We start from the raw sequence: 19003 nt of genomic DNA, 5'->3' as shown, positions 1-19003 counted from the left end.
TTTTCAGATCCTGTTTTGTTTTTCTTCACCCATCGTTATGGCTGCTTTTAAAAAAAGAAAAGTGGACTCTGAGTGTCGTGCTTTCAATGAAGAATGGGGAGAAAAGTACTTCTTTGTGGAAACAAAAAACCAGAAAGCTACTTGTGTGATATGCACCGAAAGTGTTGCTGTTTTGAAAGAGTACAATCTTCGGCGTCACTATGAAACAAAAGATCTATTAACATATTTGAAATTTCCAGGAAAGTTTCGTTCTCAGAAATTTGAATCCATGAAACGTGTTTTTGAATCTCAAAAGAATCTCTTCAAGAGAAAGTTTGCTGAAAATGAATCTGTCACTCGTACAAGTTACAAAATAGTGCATAGAATGGCATAGAATAGTGCATATAGTCAGAAAACCTTTTACTGACAGCAACTTCATCAAAGAGTGTATGATGGAAGCAGCAAATGAGCTGTGTCCTGAAAAAGCAAATTTCTTTGAAAGTATGAGCCTTTCAGCAACTTCAGTTGTACGGAGAGCAGAATAACTTGGAGAGAACATCGCATTACTGATACGCCAAAAAGCTAGAAACTTCTTATGGTATTCTCTGGCACTGGATGAGTTTACTGATCTCTCGAGTACGTCACAACTTCTCGTGTTCATTCGTGGAGTTAATTTGGACTTTCAGATCACGGAAGAGTTGGCATCAGTTTGCAGCATGCACGGAAGAATAACTGGAGAAGACATTTTCATGGAAGTACATAAAACTTTGCAAGACTATAACCTTCAGTGGAATCAGCTTAGAGGTGTAACAGTTGATGGAGGAAAAAAGATGGCTGGAGTAAAGAAGGGTCTGGTGGGGCTGATCAGGAAACAGTTGGAAGATCTTCAACTCCCAAGCGCTCTGTTCATACATTGTATCATACATCAGCAAGAATTCTGTGGAAAAGACTTAGATATTTCTTGCGTACTGAAACTAGTCATTTCTGCAGTGAACTTCATTCGGGGTCATGCACTTAATCATCGCTAGTTCAAGGCGTTTCTTGAAGAAATTGATTTGGATTTCTGTGACTTGCCTTATCACACGGCGGTGAGGCGGCTCAGCTGCGGTAAAGTCTTGTCTCGTTTGTATAAGCTGAGAAGAGAAATATAGAGTTGTCATTTTTGGTTGACATCACATCGCACATGAATGAATTGAACTTGAAACTTCAGGAGAAGAATAACCTTGTCTGTGATCTCTATAGAATCATTAAAGGATTTCGGAGAAAGTTGTCATTGTTTGAAGCACATTTGGAAGGAGAAAACCTCTCTCATTTTCAGTGTTTCAATGAGTTTCATGCTGGAATCACAGAAGATTTCAACCTGGAGTTTCAAAAAAAGATTATTGGTGATTTAAATAAGCATTTTTAGTGAGATTTTCTGATCTCGACAGAATCGAAAGTGACATTCTCTTTTTTCAGAATCCTTTTGATTGTGTCATTGATGAAGTGCCAGTGGAACTTCAGCTGAAGGTCATCGATTTGCAAGGAAATGACTTGTTGAAAGCAAAACATAGAGAGGGGCAACTTATTGAATTTTACAGCTGCATACCTGAAGATGGTTTTCCAAAGCTGAAGCAGTTCGCATCTGGTATGGCATAAGTGTTCGGAACAACTTAAGTCTGTGAACAAGCATTTTCAAAAAATGAAGTTTGTGAAGTCGGTACATTGATCAAGGTTGACTGATGGGCATTTGAAAGCAATTCTAATGATTGGATGCTGCAATTCAAAACCGAACATTGAAGATATTTTGAAAGTCAAACACCAATTTCATAAATCTCACTAACTTTTTTGCAGCTTAGTGAAATTCAGATATGTACTCACTATGTGCGATGTGACAATTGTTTTTGCTAATGTCACCTTCTTTGATGACCTTTTGGTAAATAAAAATGTTGGTTGTATTTCTGTTTGTTTTTTATTATATATGTGTATTGCATGCTACTCCCACATGGCTAATGTGGCATCCTAAACTCAGAGTTAAGTCTTTTACATAGAGCTTTCATTCTAGCTTATTAGCATTGAACATAATGATCATGCGGCTCGCGCTAATCATTCCCCAAATAATCTGGGCCCCTGTGAAAAAAAGTTTGGCGACCCCTGACTTAGAGAGATACCCTCATATAATAATAAAATAGAGTTACCAAAACAGGGTGCCAGATATTCTTTTATTTTCGGAAGATCAGCATCAAAGACAAAATATTCTACTATTATGTACAAGTGTTATAAATTGTGCTAATCTGTTTAGTCGCTGATAGTGAAAAAAAACATTTTCTCCAGCGCAATGTATTGTATCGTTCTTGTTTTATTATTTAACAACATAACAAATTTCTAAAGTATGTTAATATTCGCAGTTTCTGTGATAGTTAACAACTTTCCGAGGTACGAGGTCTGTTAAAAAAATACGCGGACTGACGTCATAAAACAAATTGTACTTTATTTAGAAGTTACAGGTCTGGGACCCCTTCAAAGTACTCTCCTCCCCAACGCACACACTTATCCCAACGGTGTTTCCACTTGTTGAAACAGTCCTGGTACGCTTCTTTTGTAATGTCCTCCAGCTCCTTCGTCGCATTTGCCTTAATTCTCGGGAATCGTCTCAAAACTTCTTCCTTTCAAGGGTCTTTTGAGTTTGGGGAACAAGAAAAAATCGCAAGGAGCAAGGTCAGGTGAGTAGGGGGGGGGGGAAGAATAGCGATCGAGTGTTTGGCCAAAAACTTACGAGTTCTGAGGGCTGAATTTCGCAGCAACGCGGTGCATCTTCAATTTTTCGGTCAAAATCTCGTAACAAGATCCAACTGATATCCCACATTCTTCAGCAAGCTCCCCTGACAGTCAGACGTCGATTAGCCCGCACCAGGGTGTTGATTTTGTCGACGTGTGGGTCGTCAGTTGACGTGGAAGGACGTCTAGGACGCTCATCATCTTCAATGGACTGTCGACCATTCTTAAAACGTTCATGCCACTTGAAACATGCCGTACACTTCATAGCAACATCACCGTAAGCCGTGTTAAGTATAGCAAAAGTTTCAGTCGCAGATTTTCCAAGTTTAACACAAAATTTCACAGCAAGTCGTTGCTCGTTTAGGTCATTCATTCTGAAATCCGCCAAACGAAAAAATCGCACTTCACTTAAAACCGCGTAGCTAATACACAAATGAAGATATCTGCAATCGGGAAATGGCGTCGTAATCAGCTGATCTGTGCGAACCTAGCGACACCAAGCGGATTCCCCTGGAACCAACTGGAGCCGCGCAATTCAAACAGTCCGCGTATTTTTTTAACAGGCCTAGTAGTACAGTATGTGTTTCCATTCAGAGCTCCCAAAAATCCTAGGGCCTGGCATGGCCTAGCGCGTTAAGGCGTGCGCTTCGTAATCTGAGGGTCGTATGTTTAGAAATAAATTCTAAACCTTATGTATCAGTTTATTTGCGTTAGTTTTCTTTCGGTCTCGCCCTGCATAGATGTGCGCCTTCAATTTGTTTTTCATAGTAAATAATTTTGCATTTTAGAGTGTACTTTTGACAAATGTACTGAGTTTGAATTTCTAAAGATGTAATTTTATCTTGAATTTTTTTATTGATTAAATTACTGACAAAATATCTATAATAACTCTTACAACAGTATTTCAACGTATATTCCAAACTCTTCGACAATCAGATGTATTTTATACATACATAAAAGCCATTGAGCCAACTTTTAATCAGTTTATTACATTAGGACATCATATTTACTTAAGATATTCTCTACGCATTTCTTTAAAATATCTAATAATAACAACACGATCGTAGCATTTCTGGCTTATAGTTTGGGAAAATCAACAGTTTAATTTGATCATGTACTTATGAAATTAAAAAAAAAATCGTTACCGTTATTTTCAGGTTAACAGACACATCAACACACTTTGTACAGGGTGCCCGAACAAAATCTTACACTATTTTACTACCCCATTAAGTTTCTTAATTTGTATTTGAATGGCATACCATTAATTGTATTAGAAAAACCTTTTAGCAATGTTTGGTATTTCGTGTGCAGCATGAAGCATGTGATATTCCTATAAGATGTATATCTAGTGAGCATATACAGATACCATGTTGAAATATGCTGTCTTTATTAATCTAGGAACAGTTGAACAACATATTATCAATGAGATATATAAATATACTTAGATGTCGCAGCCTCTCACTAATCTACATGTACTTGCTCAATGTGGTTGTCATAAATCAATTATTAACGCAACTTAAGGTAAGGGGTAGACAGCCCTAATCCTATAGCTATTCAGAGGATTTTGTCCAATTCTTGTGGCATGTCAAATTTTATCTATTTAACATTTTGTTAGTGTGCTTATTTTATTTGTTTTTCATTTCAAAAACTGTTCCAAAACTAAAAAATCTAAAGGTGAATTGGTTTTTTTAATCCAAATTGAATAGTGTCTTTCAACAGTTGCAGCAAATACTGGTCCTGCTGTGTGTGTGTGTGCATGAGTTTTTGTTTTGTTTTAAATTGGGTAATGTAAGTCACCTTCACGTATCAGCCCCCAAATATAGTCTCGCATCATGTTTTCATTATACGCTTCTTGGTAGTGGCATTCAATGTCCAGTATATCTTGGTGGAAGCGCTCGCCTTGCTCCTTAAGTATGCTCCCATGTTCTCTTTGAATTTATTAAGATGATCGTTAAGGATATGGACTTTCAGGGACATCCTGCAGCCCATTTTGCCACAGTTTTTCACCAGAGCCTCAACCAGTTCCACAAATCATTTTCGGCCGTGTGACTGTCCAAGAAACCCGAACCACTGCTACAAAGCTGCCCCAAGTTTTTTTTTCCTTCCTACTAAGTTTCTTAAGGAATTCTGTGCACTCCAAGATCTTCTATATTTGTGGTCCAACGAAGACACCAGTTTTGGCCTTTGCTTCAGACAGTTTAGGGGAGAAGTCTCGAAGGTACTTAAAGACTGCAAACTCCTTGTCAAGAACTGTGACAAATTGTTTCATGAGACCCAATTTTATGTTCAATGGTAGGAACATCTTCTAGAGGTCTACTAGTAGCTCAAACTTGACATTGTGCCTCCCCACAAAGAACTCGGTCCGTTGAGGCCAGTGCTTTCTGTTGCAGTGCGCTGTGGTGTCCTTGCTGTCCCAAAAACAAAGATAACAGGGAATCTTGGTAAAGCCTTCTTGGAGACCCATCAGGAATGCTCCCATTTTGAAATCTCCAATAACCTCCCAGCCATACTCATCATACGTCAAGGCTTTTAGCAAGGTCTTGACGCTGTTGTATTCCTCTTTGAGGTGCACTGAATGAGCCAAGGGAAGAGACGGATACTTATTCCAGTTATGGAGCAGCACAGTTTTGAGGCTTCTGGATGAGCTACCAATAAAAAGGCGCAACTCGTTCGGGTTACAGGAAATTTCAATTGCCTCGCACAGACCGGATACATTGTAGCAGAAGCAGAGCCCAACTTGACAAGTGAAGAAGCTTGAAAAATATTGGTAACGCTTCCTCCGACTTGTGACTTGAACACTTTCATCTAACAAATCCCATTCCTTGAGTCTAGATGTCAAAAGCTCGGCCTTCGACTTTTTTAGACCAAGATTTCTGATTAAGTCATTGAGGTCTCTTTGGTTGGGGTAGTGTGGGTTTTCTCGCCAGCTGCACCTCTGAACTTGTAATCTGGATCTTCAACGTCTATCTCCTCTTCTGATTTACTGCTCTCTTCTGAAGATGGCTGCTTTCTCTCTGTTGGAGTGGTTACAGGGAGCTCAGGGCAGTGTGGTACTGGGACAATGAATGATGGAAGGTCCGGATATATGATAGCAGATGCATTCTTGCCAGCCCGACGTTTGGAAGGGTCCACCATGAAGACGTAGCAATTGGTTGAGTGGTCAGTGGGCTCACGCCAAGTTCTTGGAATAGCGAACTTCATGTCTCTCTTTCCCATATTGCAAAAGAGCAAAATAAAAGTTATTATGAAGAATGAATTTATTTCATCCACAACTAATGTGTAAGACGTTCAAGGCAAAATATTTTTTGTGATATTTTTCTATACTATTGGAAACTTAAAAAAAAAAAGATATTTGAATTTTAAAAGGTCTAAAATTTGTATATTATAAAATCTTACTATTCAAGCAAGCAAAAATTGTCCATCTTACCTTCTAGAGTTCGCAAATAAAATGAGGTGGCTTGGGTTTGTCTTGATCCCCAAGAGGCATGCCGAAATATGCCTTGTAGGCTTCACACATTTTAGCAGGTGCTGTCACAGAGTACCTTTTCGCTCTTGTCTTGATTAATTGGCCACATACATAGCAGAATGCTTGCAGCTTTTTGATGCCATCTCTGATAAAATCAGATAGGTCTATGTGTTAGGCAGCTAGAACTAAACTGAAGTGGTAAATGGTGAGTCTCTGCACATATATAATTACTATGGAAAGTTCTAGAAAATTTTAAAAGGTTCTTGAAAATTCTCGTAAGTTCTACAACATTCTAGAAAGTACTTGAAAATTCTCTATCAGCTACTCAGCACTGAATCTACCTAGAATGTTCTGGAAAATGGGTAAATTTGAAAATGTCGGTACCATGTCACAAAAGCAAAGTTTGAGAAGAAAAATAGGTCTTTTCCATTTACTTTAGATATAAGCAATTGGGAAATAACATTTTCTGCCCAGGAACAAAAAAGTGAAAATTTAGTTTACATAGTGTTATTCAGCTGAACCACAAGTGGCTCGATTATTGAGAGCAGCAGATCTAATATATTTGCACCGTTCATTTTTTAAAATATTTCAGATTCACTGTAGACAAACTTTAGGCCGTTTTCAGTAATAAGTTGCACTGAATGACATAGACACTAAATAGTCCTCTTATAGTTTGGAAGAATTTTGCAGTAGTATTGGTTTCCATAATACGAACTTCTAGTCACTTTGAGCTAGCATAAACTACAATAAAAATATTTGTAGATTGTAGGGACCAGCACAATAAACATAAATATTGTGCACAATGTTCTGCCTCATATTCAATCTGTGCATATATTCCAAACCGTATTAAGTAACTTCTCGCTAAGACTTTCAATCTGAACCCTACTTCATGTTGCATGCTTAACTCATAGCTTCTCAGTTTAGAAGGTATGATAACATGGATACCCCGCATTAGCCATTCTTAATAAGCAGGAAGTTCGTGGTGTTGAGTACACAACGATGAAATTACATTCTTTGCAACACTTATTGCTTCCAACCTATCTTTTGAAGCTTGCTCTAGAACTTGGAAAACTGTAGGGTCAACTTCTAGTTGTTGCTTTAGTGTGTGTGGAACTTTGGCATACTTAACTGGAAGTAGTTATATTTTACTACAGTATATTAAATCAACCAACTTTGTTCTTATCTGGAATATTCAATGGTAATCTTAACATCCATTAGTATGAGATATCAGAGCCACTCTTGCACTCAATATTGTACATATAAGCAGAAAAAACTAGGACCTAGTATTCAAGCAAGTTGTTGCAACGGATAGAATTCTCTTCTTTAGACCATAAATCGTCATGAGTGTGGAATAATAAATGATCTACCTATATGTCTACCATACAAGTAATGGTAGAATTTCTGTACGCTGAAAGCTATCAAACCAAAATGAAGAAAAAAGCACAGAATAAAGAAGTTTGTTTGTTTTCTTACACCAAAGCCACCTCAGACTATCTGCTGTGTCCACCGAGTGGAAACGAACCCATGATTTTAGCGTTGCAAATCCGGGGAACGAATAAAGAAGTAAAGCAAGATGAACTTAAATAAAATCTACAAATAATCTTAATCACTCTACTATTTGGATACTTAAGTTGCTTTTATATTATTGTATTTTATATTTCTTACCTCATGGTCAGCACACTCAAAGATTACGTTATTATCGGTTATGCAGCATGGTTTACATTGGAAAACACAAAGTCTTTGCATCTAACCTTACTGAAAACTAGATAGAAGTTCTACCTCTCACGAGTCTTACTCCAACGTGTTATTTGCATCAGCAACAGTTACTGACAATGTAAAGCAACCTTCACTATCTATAACTCTGTGAAATTTTCTGTCAGTAATAACCGACTTATCGACAGGTTAGCATCAAAGTCAGCTCTGTGATATAATGTGGACAAGGATGTCATACATTTTTGTCTATGTGATTATTTTTTTCAAACATTTCAATACTACGAATACGTATAACTTATCACAAGTTATTAATACCTCTGGTAATGTTGAAAGTAGTTTTCATATTTATCTTTTTCTCAGTTAACCAAATGGTCCCAAGGGAAATTTTAAACACATTTTCTCAATGTCAACTAACGTTAACAAATTCATTAATCTTCTTTACATTATGTTACAGTAAAAACATGATGTTGAAATAATAGTTGCATACATCTAACTTTTTAATGCGATTGTTCGGTTTTCAATGCAACGTTTCAGAATAAATTTAATATGCAAGTAAAAACTTTGGAAGTTAATTATAAATATTAAATAATAAAAAATATCTGTTTAAGAAAATAAAGTAATTGATGTAAGAACAGTATTTAAGACAAAACAACAACAGCAGTGAACAACTTTATTTCTCTTAGTAATATCACATAACTGGACGGAAAACGTTGTAAACCAATGACTCACTCATATATTAAATACGTACGTGCAGAAAACGTGAAACCTGCATTAATATATACGAACCTGCTCTATTTTTCAACGATTCTACAGACATTTTTATGCACTATAAACTGTGAAATTTGATCTTTATCTTTAGTTCCTATACAAATAATGGATTTCACCATATTTACCTATTTAGATACGTTTGCTGTTATTTCAGTAGTTTTAAATACCTTAAAATAAAAATCATATACTATGATATACAAATATAGTCTTTACAGAGAGAACAAATCATAAATGATAATATTAAATCTAGTCAATTTAAATTATCATAGAATTGTGGCAAGTCTTGTTACTCGTTCAGGGAGCCTTGTACACAAGGAAATTTACATTATTGTATCTTTGTTAGAATACAAATGCATTCTAAACACACAAATACAAATATCTTTCTACATCTACACTTTTGTTTGCTTGCGAGTCAAATCTGAAAAGTTATAATTTTCCTATACTGAAAATGCATTTCCGATAGGTGCTTCGTCCAGTGCTACCCTCTATGTGGAACTTTTTCCTTTCGCTCTCCCCTATTGAAATCGAATGATTCCAACGTATCTCATGTAAATAATCATGTGTCAAGTCTCCACCAAGAGGAGTGTGACGCACGCGACTCCCTCTTCATGTTTCTACTGAACTATCACTTCAAGGTTGGGCAGAAGACGGAGGAAAGTGGGGAGGAAGTGCGAGAGAAATACCTAACGGATATGTATTTTCAGTGTAGAAAAATTATAAGTTCCGACACTTTATTTCCCTCTTCTCAAAAGATTGTGAGATTCTAGTTAATGATTAGGTTGTGGGACCAGCGCGAGGGAATGACAGAAGCGTCTGAAAGATATCCTCGGAAATAAGAGAGAGAGAGAGAGAGAGAGTCAGATTCAAAGATCCAACGGGGAGGAACTGCATCACTTCTGAATCAGGTATATTCTTCAACCATCCATTATTTGCTACACAAGTGGGAGAAAACTGTAGCAGGATACTGATACTAACCAGGTAAATATACATGGAACTTAATCCCACAGTGTATACAAGAAGCGTACAAGAGACACGGGAAATGGGAAAGGGGAAGCAGGATCACAAATCCTTCTTATAAAACTTGAAGAACTCAATGATCTTTAACAAAAGAACGCAAGTGAATATGAAAATCAGCAAGTGGAGCTCCAACCAGGTTGGTCACTGACGCTCTTGGCGACATCACTTGTGTTATAAAACAAAAGGATGAAACAAGACAACCCGAGAAAAAGAGATAGGTATGGGTTGAGAATGAAAGACACACGCAATGGTAATAGGTGTCATACTGGACTCTGACTGAGACAAATGAGAAGCAAGGTTAGAAAGGGTGACTTGTTTTACTGATGTAACTCGTGGTTCCAAAGACTTTGGGATAATGTGAAAGATGTATCATTGCAGAAGTGGGGCCCATACATAAAAATCAAATATAAGATGATGATAACGGACATCTTCACTTCAATCTAGAAGATCCCAACAACAGAGAAACCACGTATATATAAAGCCAGAGCTAAGGATGAAAAATGAGCCAAAGTGGAGAAAAAGGGGAGAGGATGTCCGAAGAAAACCCCTCAGGATCCTAAAGGAGCTGGATTGTTTAAAAGATACCATAAAAGAGTTTTGAGGGTAAGATAAAAGTTGAGAATTTTTTGTATGGGCGAGACTTACAGAACATTTGGGGACTGCACCCCAAAACAGGCAAAATGGAACCAAACCATTGCTTATCCAGAAAATGACAGTCTGTATTATGATTTGCAAAAGTAAAGTAAACTGATTCAAACACTTAACTGTGAGACAAATCAGTAAAGCATGTACCTAAATATCAGGTGAGGGAAAAAGACCAAATATGGATGGGGAGATTGATCATGTAGTGAGGAAATATACAGTTCATAGAAAATAGGGAAAAAGAGAAAAATTCCGCATACCTAAGAAGCTAAATCCAAAAAAGACCATATTTGGCTTAACTGGCTCCTCAGGTGGGGCATGGGAAGGCACAACTAAATCACAAGGTGGAAACAGATGATCCACATCCTTGTTCACTCTGCAGGTTCAGCTTGTTTGGGAGGAAGTTGAGCAAGGTCTAAAGATAGAATTTCACCCATGTAACATTCAATCTTCCAGCTAATAAACAAATATAAATTCTCCCCTGTCTCACACACATCTGAGGCTTGAGACACAGTGCTAGTCACAAGTGTGATACTCAAAGTGGTAACAAACTATGGAACTAAGAGTGAGGAAGAGTTAACTAATAATTAAAAGTTTAAATAATAATGCAGCCATAACAAACTGGGATTAAAGTGAAGTTAAGAAAAAGTCTTAATGGAAATTAGAAGTGAACAAAATGGAGACCATTTTGTGAGTATGCTAAAGACTAATGTGAAACTTTACACACACAAAAAAAAACATGTCTGAGTACAAGAACTGCTAAATGAGAAGTGATAGTTTAGCAGAGGTTCATAAAGGAAATTACATACATTACTTATGTCACACTCCTATTGGTGGTGAAGTAGTACATGATGGATTTACACAGAGATATGTTGGAAATGCTCATTTCCAATTGGGGGGAGTAAAAGAATTGTGGCAATGCATTAAAATAATTGCATACAATAGGAAGCACTGGACAAGAATAGATAATCTTACAAGTGAATAGAAGTACAATATCAAACAATTTTGTTTTTTACTGACTTGAAACAACCCTAAATTCACTTCAACTACAAAACTATCTTTTTCAGGTTTAACAAACAATTTAAAAAGAAATGTTCTCAGAATCAGCTGTCACTGAAAAACTTTAGTTTTCTTTAAATAATGGTCACTTGTTTTTCAATGTTCTGCAATTAACTACATGTGGATTACTTACTTATTTCCTCTTTGTAAAAAAAAAGCCAGTTACTGATAAACACAATGAACATAATTCAGCAACAAACCTATGAGTAAAGTTAACCTCACTAAATTTTAGAAGTAAAATCATGAGACAGTTTGACATAAACAATGAACATGAGTCAGTCAAGTATCAAATACTGCTTTCACCACAAAAAGAGTTGATTTCCCAGATATTCTAACTCTTTTATAGAAAATGAACATCATAATATATTCTTTAAATGACTTTGGACAAAAGCTAATTGTAATACACGGTGTTTTGAAAAAAAAAAATGCAGCATTTATAGCTTACTCATGAACTAAGTTATTTATCAACTGATTAATCCGCACTGAATAATAAGGTAAAATAATAAGATTTTATTCAAATATATAGTTTGAGTAGAAAACTAATCTATTTTTCATTGGTTTAAGAGTTATAAAGCAAAATTTTAATGGTAATACATATGCTGGGTCAGACATGGAAGTAGGACATATCAAATAAGTGTGGGAATTTTTTTTTTAATTATGCCTATTAATACAGGACAAAACAAAACTAATTTATGAAACAAGCAGGGGGCAGTATCAACTGTACTAAATGTCTCGATTGTATAAACAGACAATGAACTACATCTGTGGCCATGCAAAGATTTTGTGAAATTTTATTCACCACTGCATTTTAAATCAAAATTCTCAAAGATCAGATCACTACTAGATGAATAAGGTCTATAAAGCAAGCAAGAGGCTTCACTGTACAGCATAAGACATTCTTTACAAGAACTAAAACAAATTTAAAGTTTTGATAACAGCTACAAGTTCAAGCAATGGCTGGTAAAAGAATGAGAAGATCTACCACAAACACGTGGCCCTGAGGGGCTCCATCACATGGAATAAGAATGAGAAGATCTACCACAAACACGTGGCCCTGAGGGGCTCCATCACATGGAATAAGAATGAGAAGATCTACCACAAACACATGGCCCTGAGGGGTTCCATCACATGGAATAAGAATGAGAAGATCTACCACAAACACGTGGCCCTGAGGGGTTCCATCACAGGGAATAAGAATGAGAAGATCTACCACAAACACGTGGCCCTGAGGGGTTCCATCACAGGGAATAAGAATGAGAAGATCTACCACAAACACATGGCCCTGGGGGGTTCCATTACAGGGAATAAAGAATGAGAAGATCTACCTCAAACACGTGGCCCTGGGGGGCTCCATCACGGGGAATAAGAATGAGAAGATCTACCACAAACACGTGGCCCTGGGGGTCTCCATCACAGGCTATAATAATGAGAAGATCTACCACAAACACGTGGTTCTGGGGGTCTCCATCACAGGCAATAATAATGAGAAGATCTACCACAAACATGTGGCCCTGAGGACTCCCATCATGAGGAATAAGAAAGTTATAATACTAAACCTATTCTCACTATATACTTCCAAAAATATACTCTTTTTCTTTCTTCAAAAAGAGGAATAGACTTTATGTAAACCAGTTCTTAAAAGGCAGAACAGCAATAAGCGAGTGCATGTTGAGAATCTTATTAGACTAAGTAAATATATTACTCAAAATAAAATGTTCAATGCAACAGAGACTGTACTTACAACAGAGATAACATTTACTTGGAATTTCAGGATTTGCATAGTTCAATATGCAAAAATCATTACAAATGTTCACAAAGAATAGTCTGTTAAATTAAACTAAACCAAATTCATTGCCATAGTTGTTTCCCGATTCTCTTTTACTCAAAATATGAAACTGAAATTTTTTTTCACGTTTATTTTTGCACACACTCTTACTGAAAATGTCCTAAACGAATATCAGACATTTTATTTTCTATTTTGTTACACTTATTTTATATATGACAAACATTTTAAGCATAAACAACTACTCCCTAAAGTACTTTACACAGTCAGATTTACTAAAGATACAAAACTTTGTGAAATAGATAATCATTATTCTGTACAACAATATAGGTTAACTTACCTTTTATGCACTTTTCAAAAGGAACCTCTACATTATTGTTTTATGGAACATTATATTAGGGTTACAGTGAAAAATGTTAAGTTTTAAACAATAACAACTTTGTGTTGCTTTTCTACGGTACATGTTTTATAAAAATGTAACTCTTATTTCTGCACTGAAATATTTAGTCTTCATTCCTTTAATTCTTTCTTCAATTGTTAAAGTTTCACACTTTTCAACAAAATGCCTGTTTTAGCTTTCTTGATTTTTTTGTTTTTTGATTGGCTGCTTTCAGTCTAACAGTGACATCTAGTGGAAGGATTCTAAGATTATGTTTTTGTGATTTAAAGCATAAAAAAAAACCAAAAAACAATTACCAATACAAAGAAATTAACTCCTTTCTAACCAACACATGCATTTCAATATTTGGTTAAAACAGCTGGACAATTTCTTTGACCACAAGTATAATCATGCATTAAATTTATATTACTTTTAATTTTGATGACTAGATAAATGTATGATACTGCATTTCATTCAAGTTCAATGTCATTACAAATTCAAACATCTAAGGCTCTATTCTCTCATGTTATTGACAAATAAAAAACTAGAAATCTGATCACTTGTTGAATAGTTTTTTGGCATAGTATTTTCAGATTATATACATTTAATAGAATACACATTTATTAACTGCTTAGAACTGTGATATACACATGTATATAACCAATTTAAAAATTCTAAAGCTATTTCAGGAATCACTTAACAAAAACATACAGAATTTTCTAGGTTTGTCACTGCCTCGCCAGGTTTACAGATTCACAATATGCAGAATTTTTTTTTTTAAATGCTTTCTATATAACAAATGTTATTGATAATTAATCATGTTGTTTGCGATATTATTTGCAGCACTTGTATTACAGTCTTATCACTTAGGCTACTTCATACGAGTAGGAGAAAAAGAAACATTGCATATACATGTCTAACCTATTTTTAGTTCAACTACTGAATTTCTAAACAGTGTTTACTAATGTGCATCAGACAGTTTTTTTTAAATTTCACACAATGCTATACGAGGGCAATCTGTGATAGCTGTCCCTAATTTTGCAGTGTAAGACTAGAAGGAAGGCAACTCTTGGGCTACTCTTTTACCAAGAAATAGTGGGATTGACTGTACATTATAACACCCCCATGACTGAAAGGGCAAGCAGGTTTGGTGAGACTGGGATTTGAACCTGCAATCCTCAGATTACGAGTTGAGTGCATTAACCACTTGGCCAAGCTGGGCCCAGGCAAAGTGAATAGAGAATGTTGTAAAACAAAGACTTACCACAAGATTAACCTTCTATAAATTTAGAAAGGTTAAAAAAAAAGTTTTCTGAACTATCAGTATAACTAAATGACATTATTAATTAAGCTATGATTCTTTCTTCCAACTGATCACCTACCAGTTATAAAATATTTTAGATTTCTTGCATTATCATTCTTTCTGATGATATTGTGTTTCTTTTACTTTGAACCAAACAAGGTCTCACATCCTAATCACCATTAGAAAGTAAACTTTCCCACATTTGAGCTGTTGCATGAATTATCTTGATAAAATATAATACTGAAAACAAGTAAGCAGTTTTTAATCTTACCTTCTAATTTTAATTACTCTTATAATTAGTTAGTGGAATCATTTCAAAGTCTGGAACAAAAAATAATGCTTTAAACTAGCTATATGTACATGGCAGCTAATGACACATTGGTTAAAATTAGGAAATTAAACATCCACTACTATGAGGTTGGTGCTATATACATATATATGGCCAATGTTTGATTACTTTAAATGTGCACTATCTCATTTAGTAATATAAACCTTCCTAAAAAGAAGGAATTATTGATACGTGCTATTCTTCTTTCCTATGATTTCCTGCAAGCCTTCTTTAATACTAGTGGCTTAAATCACAAAACAAGTCTATCACCAGACACAGCTGTTGAAACACCAGGTCTGTGTTGAGTCCCAGTATTCTCCCAACACTGTTTCTTGCATTCTAAGAGTTTCTGGAGATCATTCCACATTTTCACCTGATGTTGACTTCCAGTATGGTTATCCCTGACTTCCTTCTGTTGGTCTCTAAGCATTTTAGCTTGCAATTCTTGTTCCTGAATTCTCTTATTATACTGCTCTCTGCCAAAAGAACATGTATGTTGAATTTTAAACAAATTTTAGTTAAAATGGTCCAACTGACTCTTTGTTATCTCTACACCTAAACTAATCTCTATTGGTGTATTATTTCTGACTTAGGGTGATAAATATGAAGTTAACTACATTTATTAACACATGCTAATTGTCAGTTATATGCTTTTATAAATTTACAACTTGGTAAGAAGTGCATAAACCAATAATGGCTTGTCTGCAGTTTAGCACAAAGCTACAAAATGGGCTATCTGTGCTCTGACCCATATTTTTATGAAAACCTAGTTTCTAATGATGTAAGTCTGCAGACATATTACTATGTCCCTGGTGGACCAATGATAACACTGCACAACAATTTTTTTGAAAAGTTTTGCTTCCTGAAAAGTTTTTGCTGATTGTGACAGGTACTTGGTGGATATGCACAAATATAGTTTTGGTTTTGCTTCATCACGTTGGAACTCTGAAAAATAGACAGTTAACTGTTTACTGGCAATAACGTGTTTAATTGCGTTTATGTTTCTAATATGCTATTAAGTTCAACATAATTAAAAGTGTTTTGCTCCTGATTTTCGTTTGTATTCAATGTCCAGTGCATCACATTGCAGTGTCCAACAGTAGTCAACAAGCATTGACGGATTCCAGTTGCCATGATATCGTTTTTCCATTGTAGCAATGTCCTGGTGAAACCTTTCACCATGTTTGTCACTGACAGCACCGTGATTTGCGGAGTAGAAGTCCAAGTGCAAGTGGAGGAAATGAATCTTGAGTGGTATGTTGCATTTCATTGTTTTGTATGCTTTGAGAAGTTTGCCTACCAGCTGAATGTAATGTGGGGCTCTGTAATTAACCAAGAAAATTGTCAACAACGTCTTTGAAGACTTTCCAGGCAATCTTTTCTGGCCCAACTAACAGATCTTCGAACCGCTTGTCACTCTATAACATGCCTGATCTGAGGGCCAACAAAAATGCCTTCTTTGATCTTGGCCTCAGTTATTATTGGGAACATCTGTCTTAAATAATGAAAACCTTTGCCTTCTTTGTGTGAAGAGGAGGCAAAAAATCTCTGCCAGTTCAACAATCAGTTCATGCACCACATTTTTCTGTCCTGGAACTAACTTTTAATGGAGTGGCCAGCTCTGTCTAGAATAGTGAGACTCTTTGGCACGACTGTCCCATTCACAGATGAAACAACAGTACTTTGTATAGCCGAGCTGCAGTCCCAGTAACAGAGCAATGCCTTTCAGAGCTCCACAGATATTCCAGTTGTACTTGCTGTACTGGATGTGCTTCAGCAACATTTCCATGTTCTCGTAGGTTTTCCATGTTTTCGTAGGGTGAACATTAATCAGTGATGTCGAGAAACCCACTTGTTGAGAAATTTATATGCAAAAACGGCTCGTTTGGGTTGAGAAAATATTTTACACAGAAGGTCGAAACATTGTTCGCTCTTCTATGTAAAATATTTTCTCAACCCAAACGAGCCGTTTTTGCATATAAAAAGGGTGAACATTGTCATTGTGTAACAGAACAGCTTTGAGGCTTAACATTGATGAATCAATAAAGAAACGCTACTCTTGCGGGTCATGGTCACAACCCAAACCAGAGAACAATCCTTCAATGTCAACACAGAAAGAGAGTCTGTCAACTTGTGCAAAGAATTTGGTTATATTATCTTGGCAGCTTCGAAACACAGAAATTTTCGTACCTGGTGACAGCAAACACTATTCTTGCAGTCTCAAACCCAGCAATTCAGCTTTTGCTTTTGACAGACCCAAATCTCTAACCAGATTGTTTAATTATGACTGTCCTATGAGGTGTGGATCACTTGAGGAGCACGGTTCAAAATCCGGATCAATGTCACTGCCAGTTCCCTGCATTGCAGTTTCTTCATCTGGTTCGTCTAAGGTCCATTCCTCTGGTGGTTTCGAAATTGGATGACTGTCATCATGTGGCACGGGTCTCATTGCTGAAGGCAGATTAGGGTATTCAATTGACTTCTTATTTTTTGCAGAGAAACCAGACAATTTAGTCAAACAGAAGTAAGTCTGTCGCATGGTCTTTCTGTCCTCGCCATATCATCGGGACAGCAAACAGCATTGTCTTTCGAGTGCCTCTGAGCTAAACTCTCAGACAGACAGCACATGTCACACAACAAATGCGAGGCACACATTCCTGGTCTTGATCACCAATTTTACAGCCAAAGTACAGATGTTATGCTTTCTTCACAAGAGCAATCATTGAGCGTCTCTAATGAACAAGTGTATACTCACCACAAATATAGCAGAATGTGTCACGGCTGTTATGACATTGACAACACACACTGACCAACACCAATCGTCCTGTCTAACATCTAACTTACTTGTTATAGTGTTACTGAGGCAATGCTATGTTCTGAAACAATACGATAAAGGTACACACTATAAGGTCTATATTAATACAATGAGCAGCATCTGTGTATACAAGCCACTTTTATAGCCTGCTGAGACAGTGTCAAGCTGGCTTTGGCCTGCCCAGGCTACATACTTCCACAGAACAGCTTCCAACCTGGCCTGATTTCATGCCTGGACATGCCCAGATTGCACAAAACATTGTTCATAGGTCCCTTACAGAAACAAAAATTTTTTGACACAAATGTAAGGAAAAACATGACGAAACTGAAAATTTCGATGAAACGGTACGTGATGGGCAAATTTGGATGTGATTTTCGTGATCTGCAGCCAAATATCTATAAGAAACACCCAACAGTGTTCAAGAAGCAAAAACTTTGTTGTGCAGTGTAACTTTTCATTGACCAAATGCACATTTTTTAAACACAATATGTTTTCAATTGTCCCCATACACTGAAAGATAAAAGGTTGTCTTTCATGACAAAAGATTAAAACGAAAATTTGAAAAAAAAATGTAAAAATTTAATCAAGTACAAGCAATTACTACTTTTATTTCAATTTTAAATAAACTTTTCTGTCCTATTTGGTGTGTGTGTGTTAAAAAATAATAATTTAACATACAGTAATCTGTTTTCACTATGGTTCATATTTATTTATTTCAATATATGTTATCTAATCATAAAACCTGTACCTTTAACAGCAGTATCTGTGATGGTTAACTGAAAGAAATAAAACAGCCTTGATCCAGCTATTTTCATTATGTTTGAGAAATATAATAACATTCAGAACACAAAATAACTGGTCAAAACAAATCTACCCTCTAAATATATTAATTTTACACACATTAAACACAGACAATCTGAAAATATTATTGCATAAAGCAAACTTTTCAATGACATGTATCTTCCTTCTCAAGTGTAATCTAGGCTTAGCAACC

General features: G+C 36.1%; 1 protein-coding gene across 2 annotated transcripts in view; it reads right to left on the bottom strand.

Moving 5' to 3' along the window:
• Positions 1-8568: 8568 nt before the first annotated feature.
• Positions 8569-19003, bottom strand: part of LOC143256645 (intraflagellar transport protein 81 homolog) — a 29446-nt gene continuing 19011 nt past the window's right edge. For both annotated transcript variants that reach the window (XM_076514124.1, XM_076514123.1), the window contains exon 15: positions 8569-15670. In XM_076514124.1, the coding sequence (XP_076370239.1) occupies positions 15445-15670 (226 nt within the window). In that variant the 3' untranslated portion in view covers positions 8569-15444. The remainder of the gene's footprint in view (positions 15671-19003) is intronic.

The sequence above is a fragment of the Tachypleus tridentatus genome, chromosome 7, assembly GCF_004210375.1.
Source record: "Tachypleus tridentatus isolate NWPU-2018 chromosome 7, ASM421037v1, whole genome shotgun sequence".
In the NCBI taxonomy this organism is placed as follows: Eukaryota; Metazoa; Arthropoda; class Merostomata; order Xiphosura; family Limulidae; genus Tachypleus; species Tachypleus tridentatus.
Note: the sequence above shows the minus strand (reverse complement) of the source record. Positions and strands in the feature narration are given on the sequence as shown.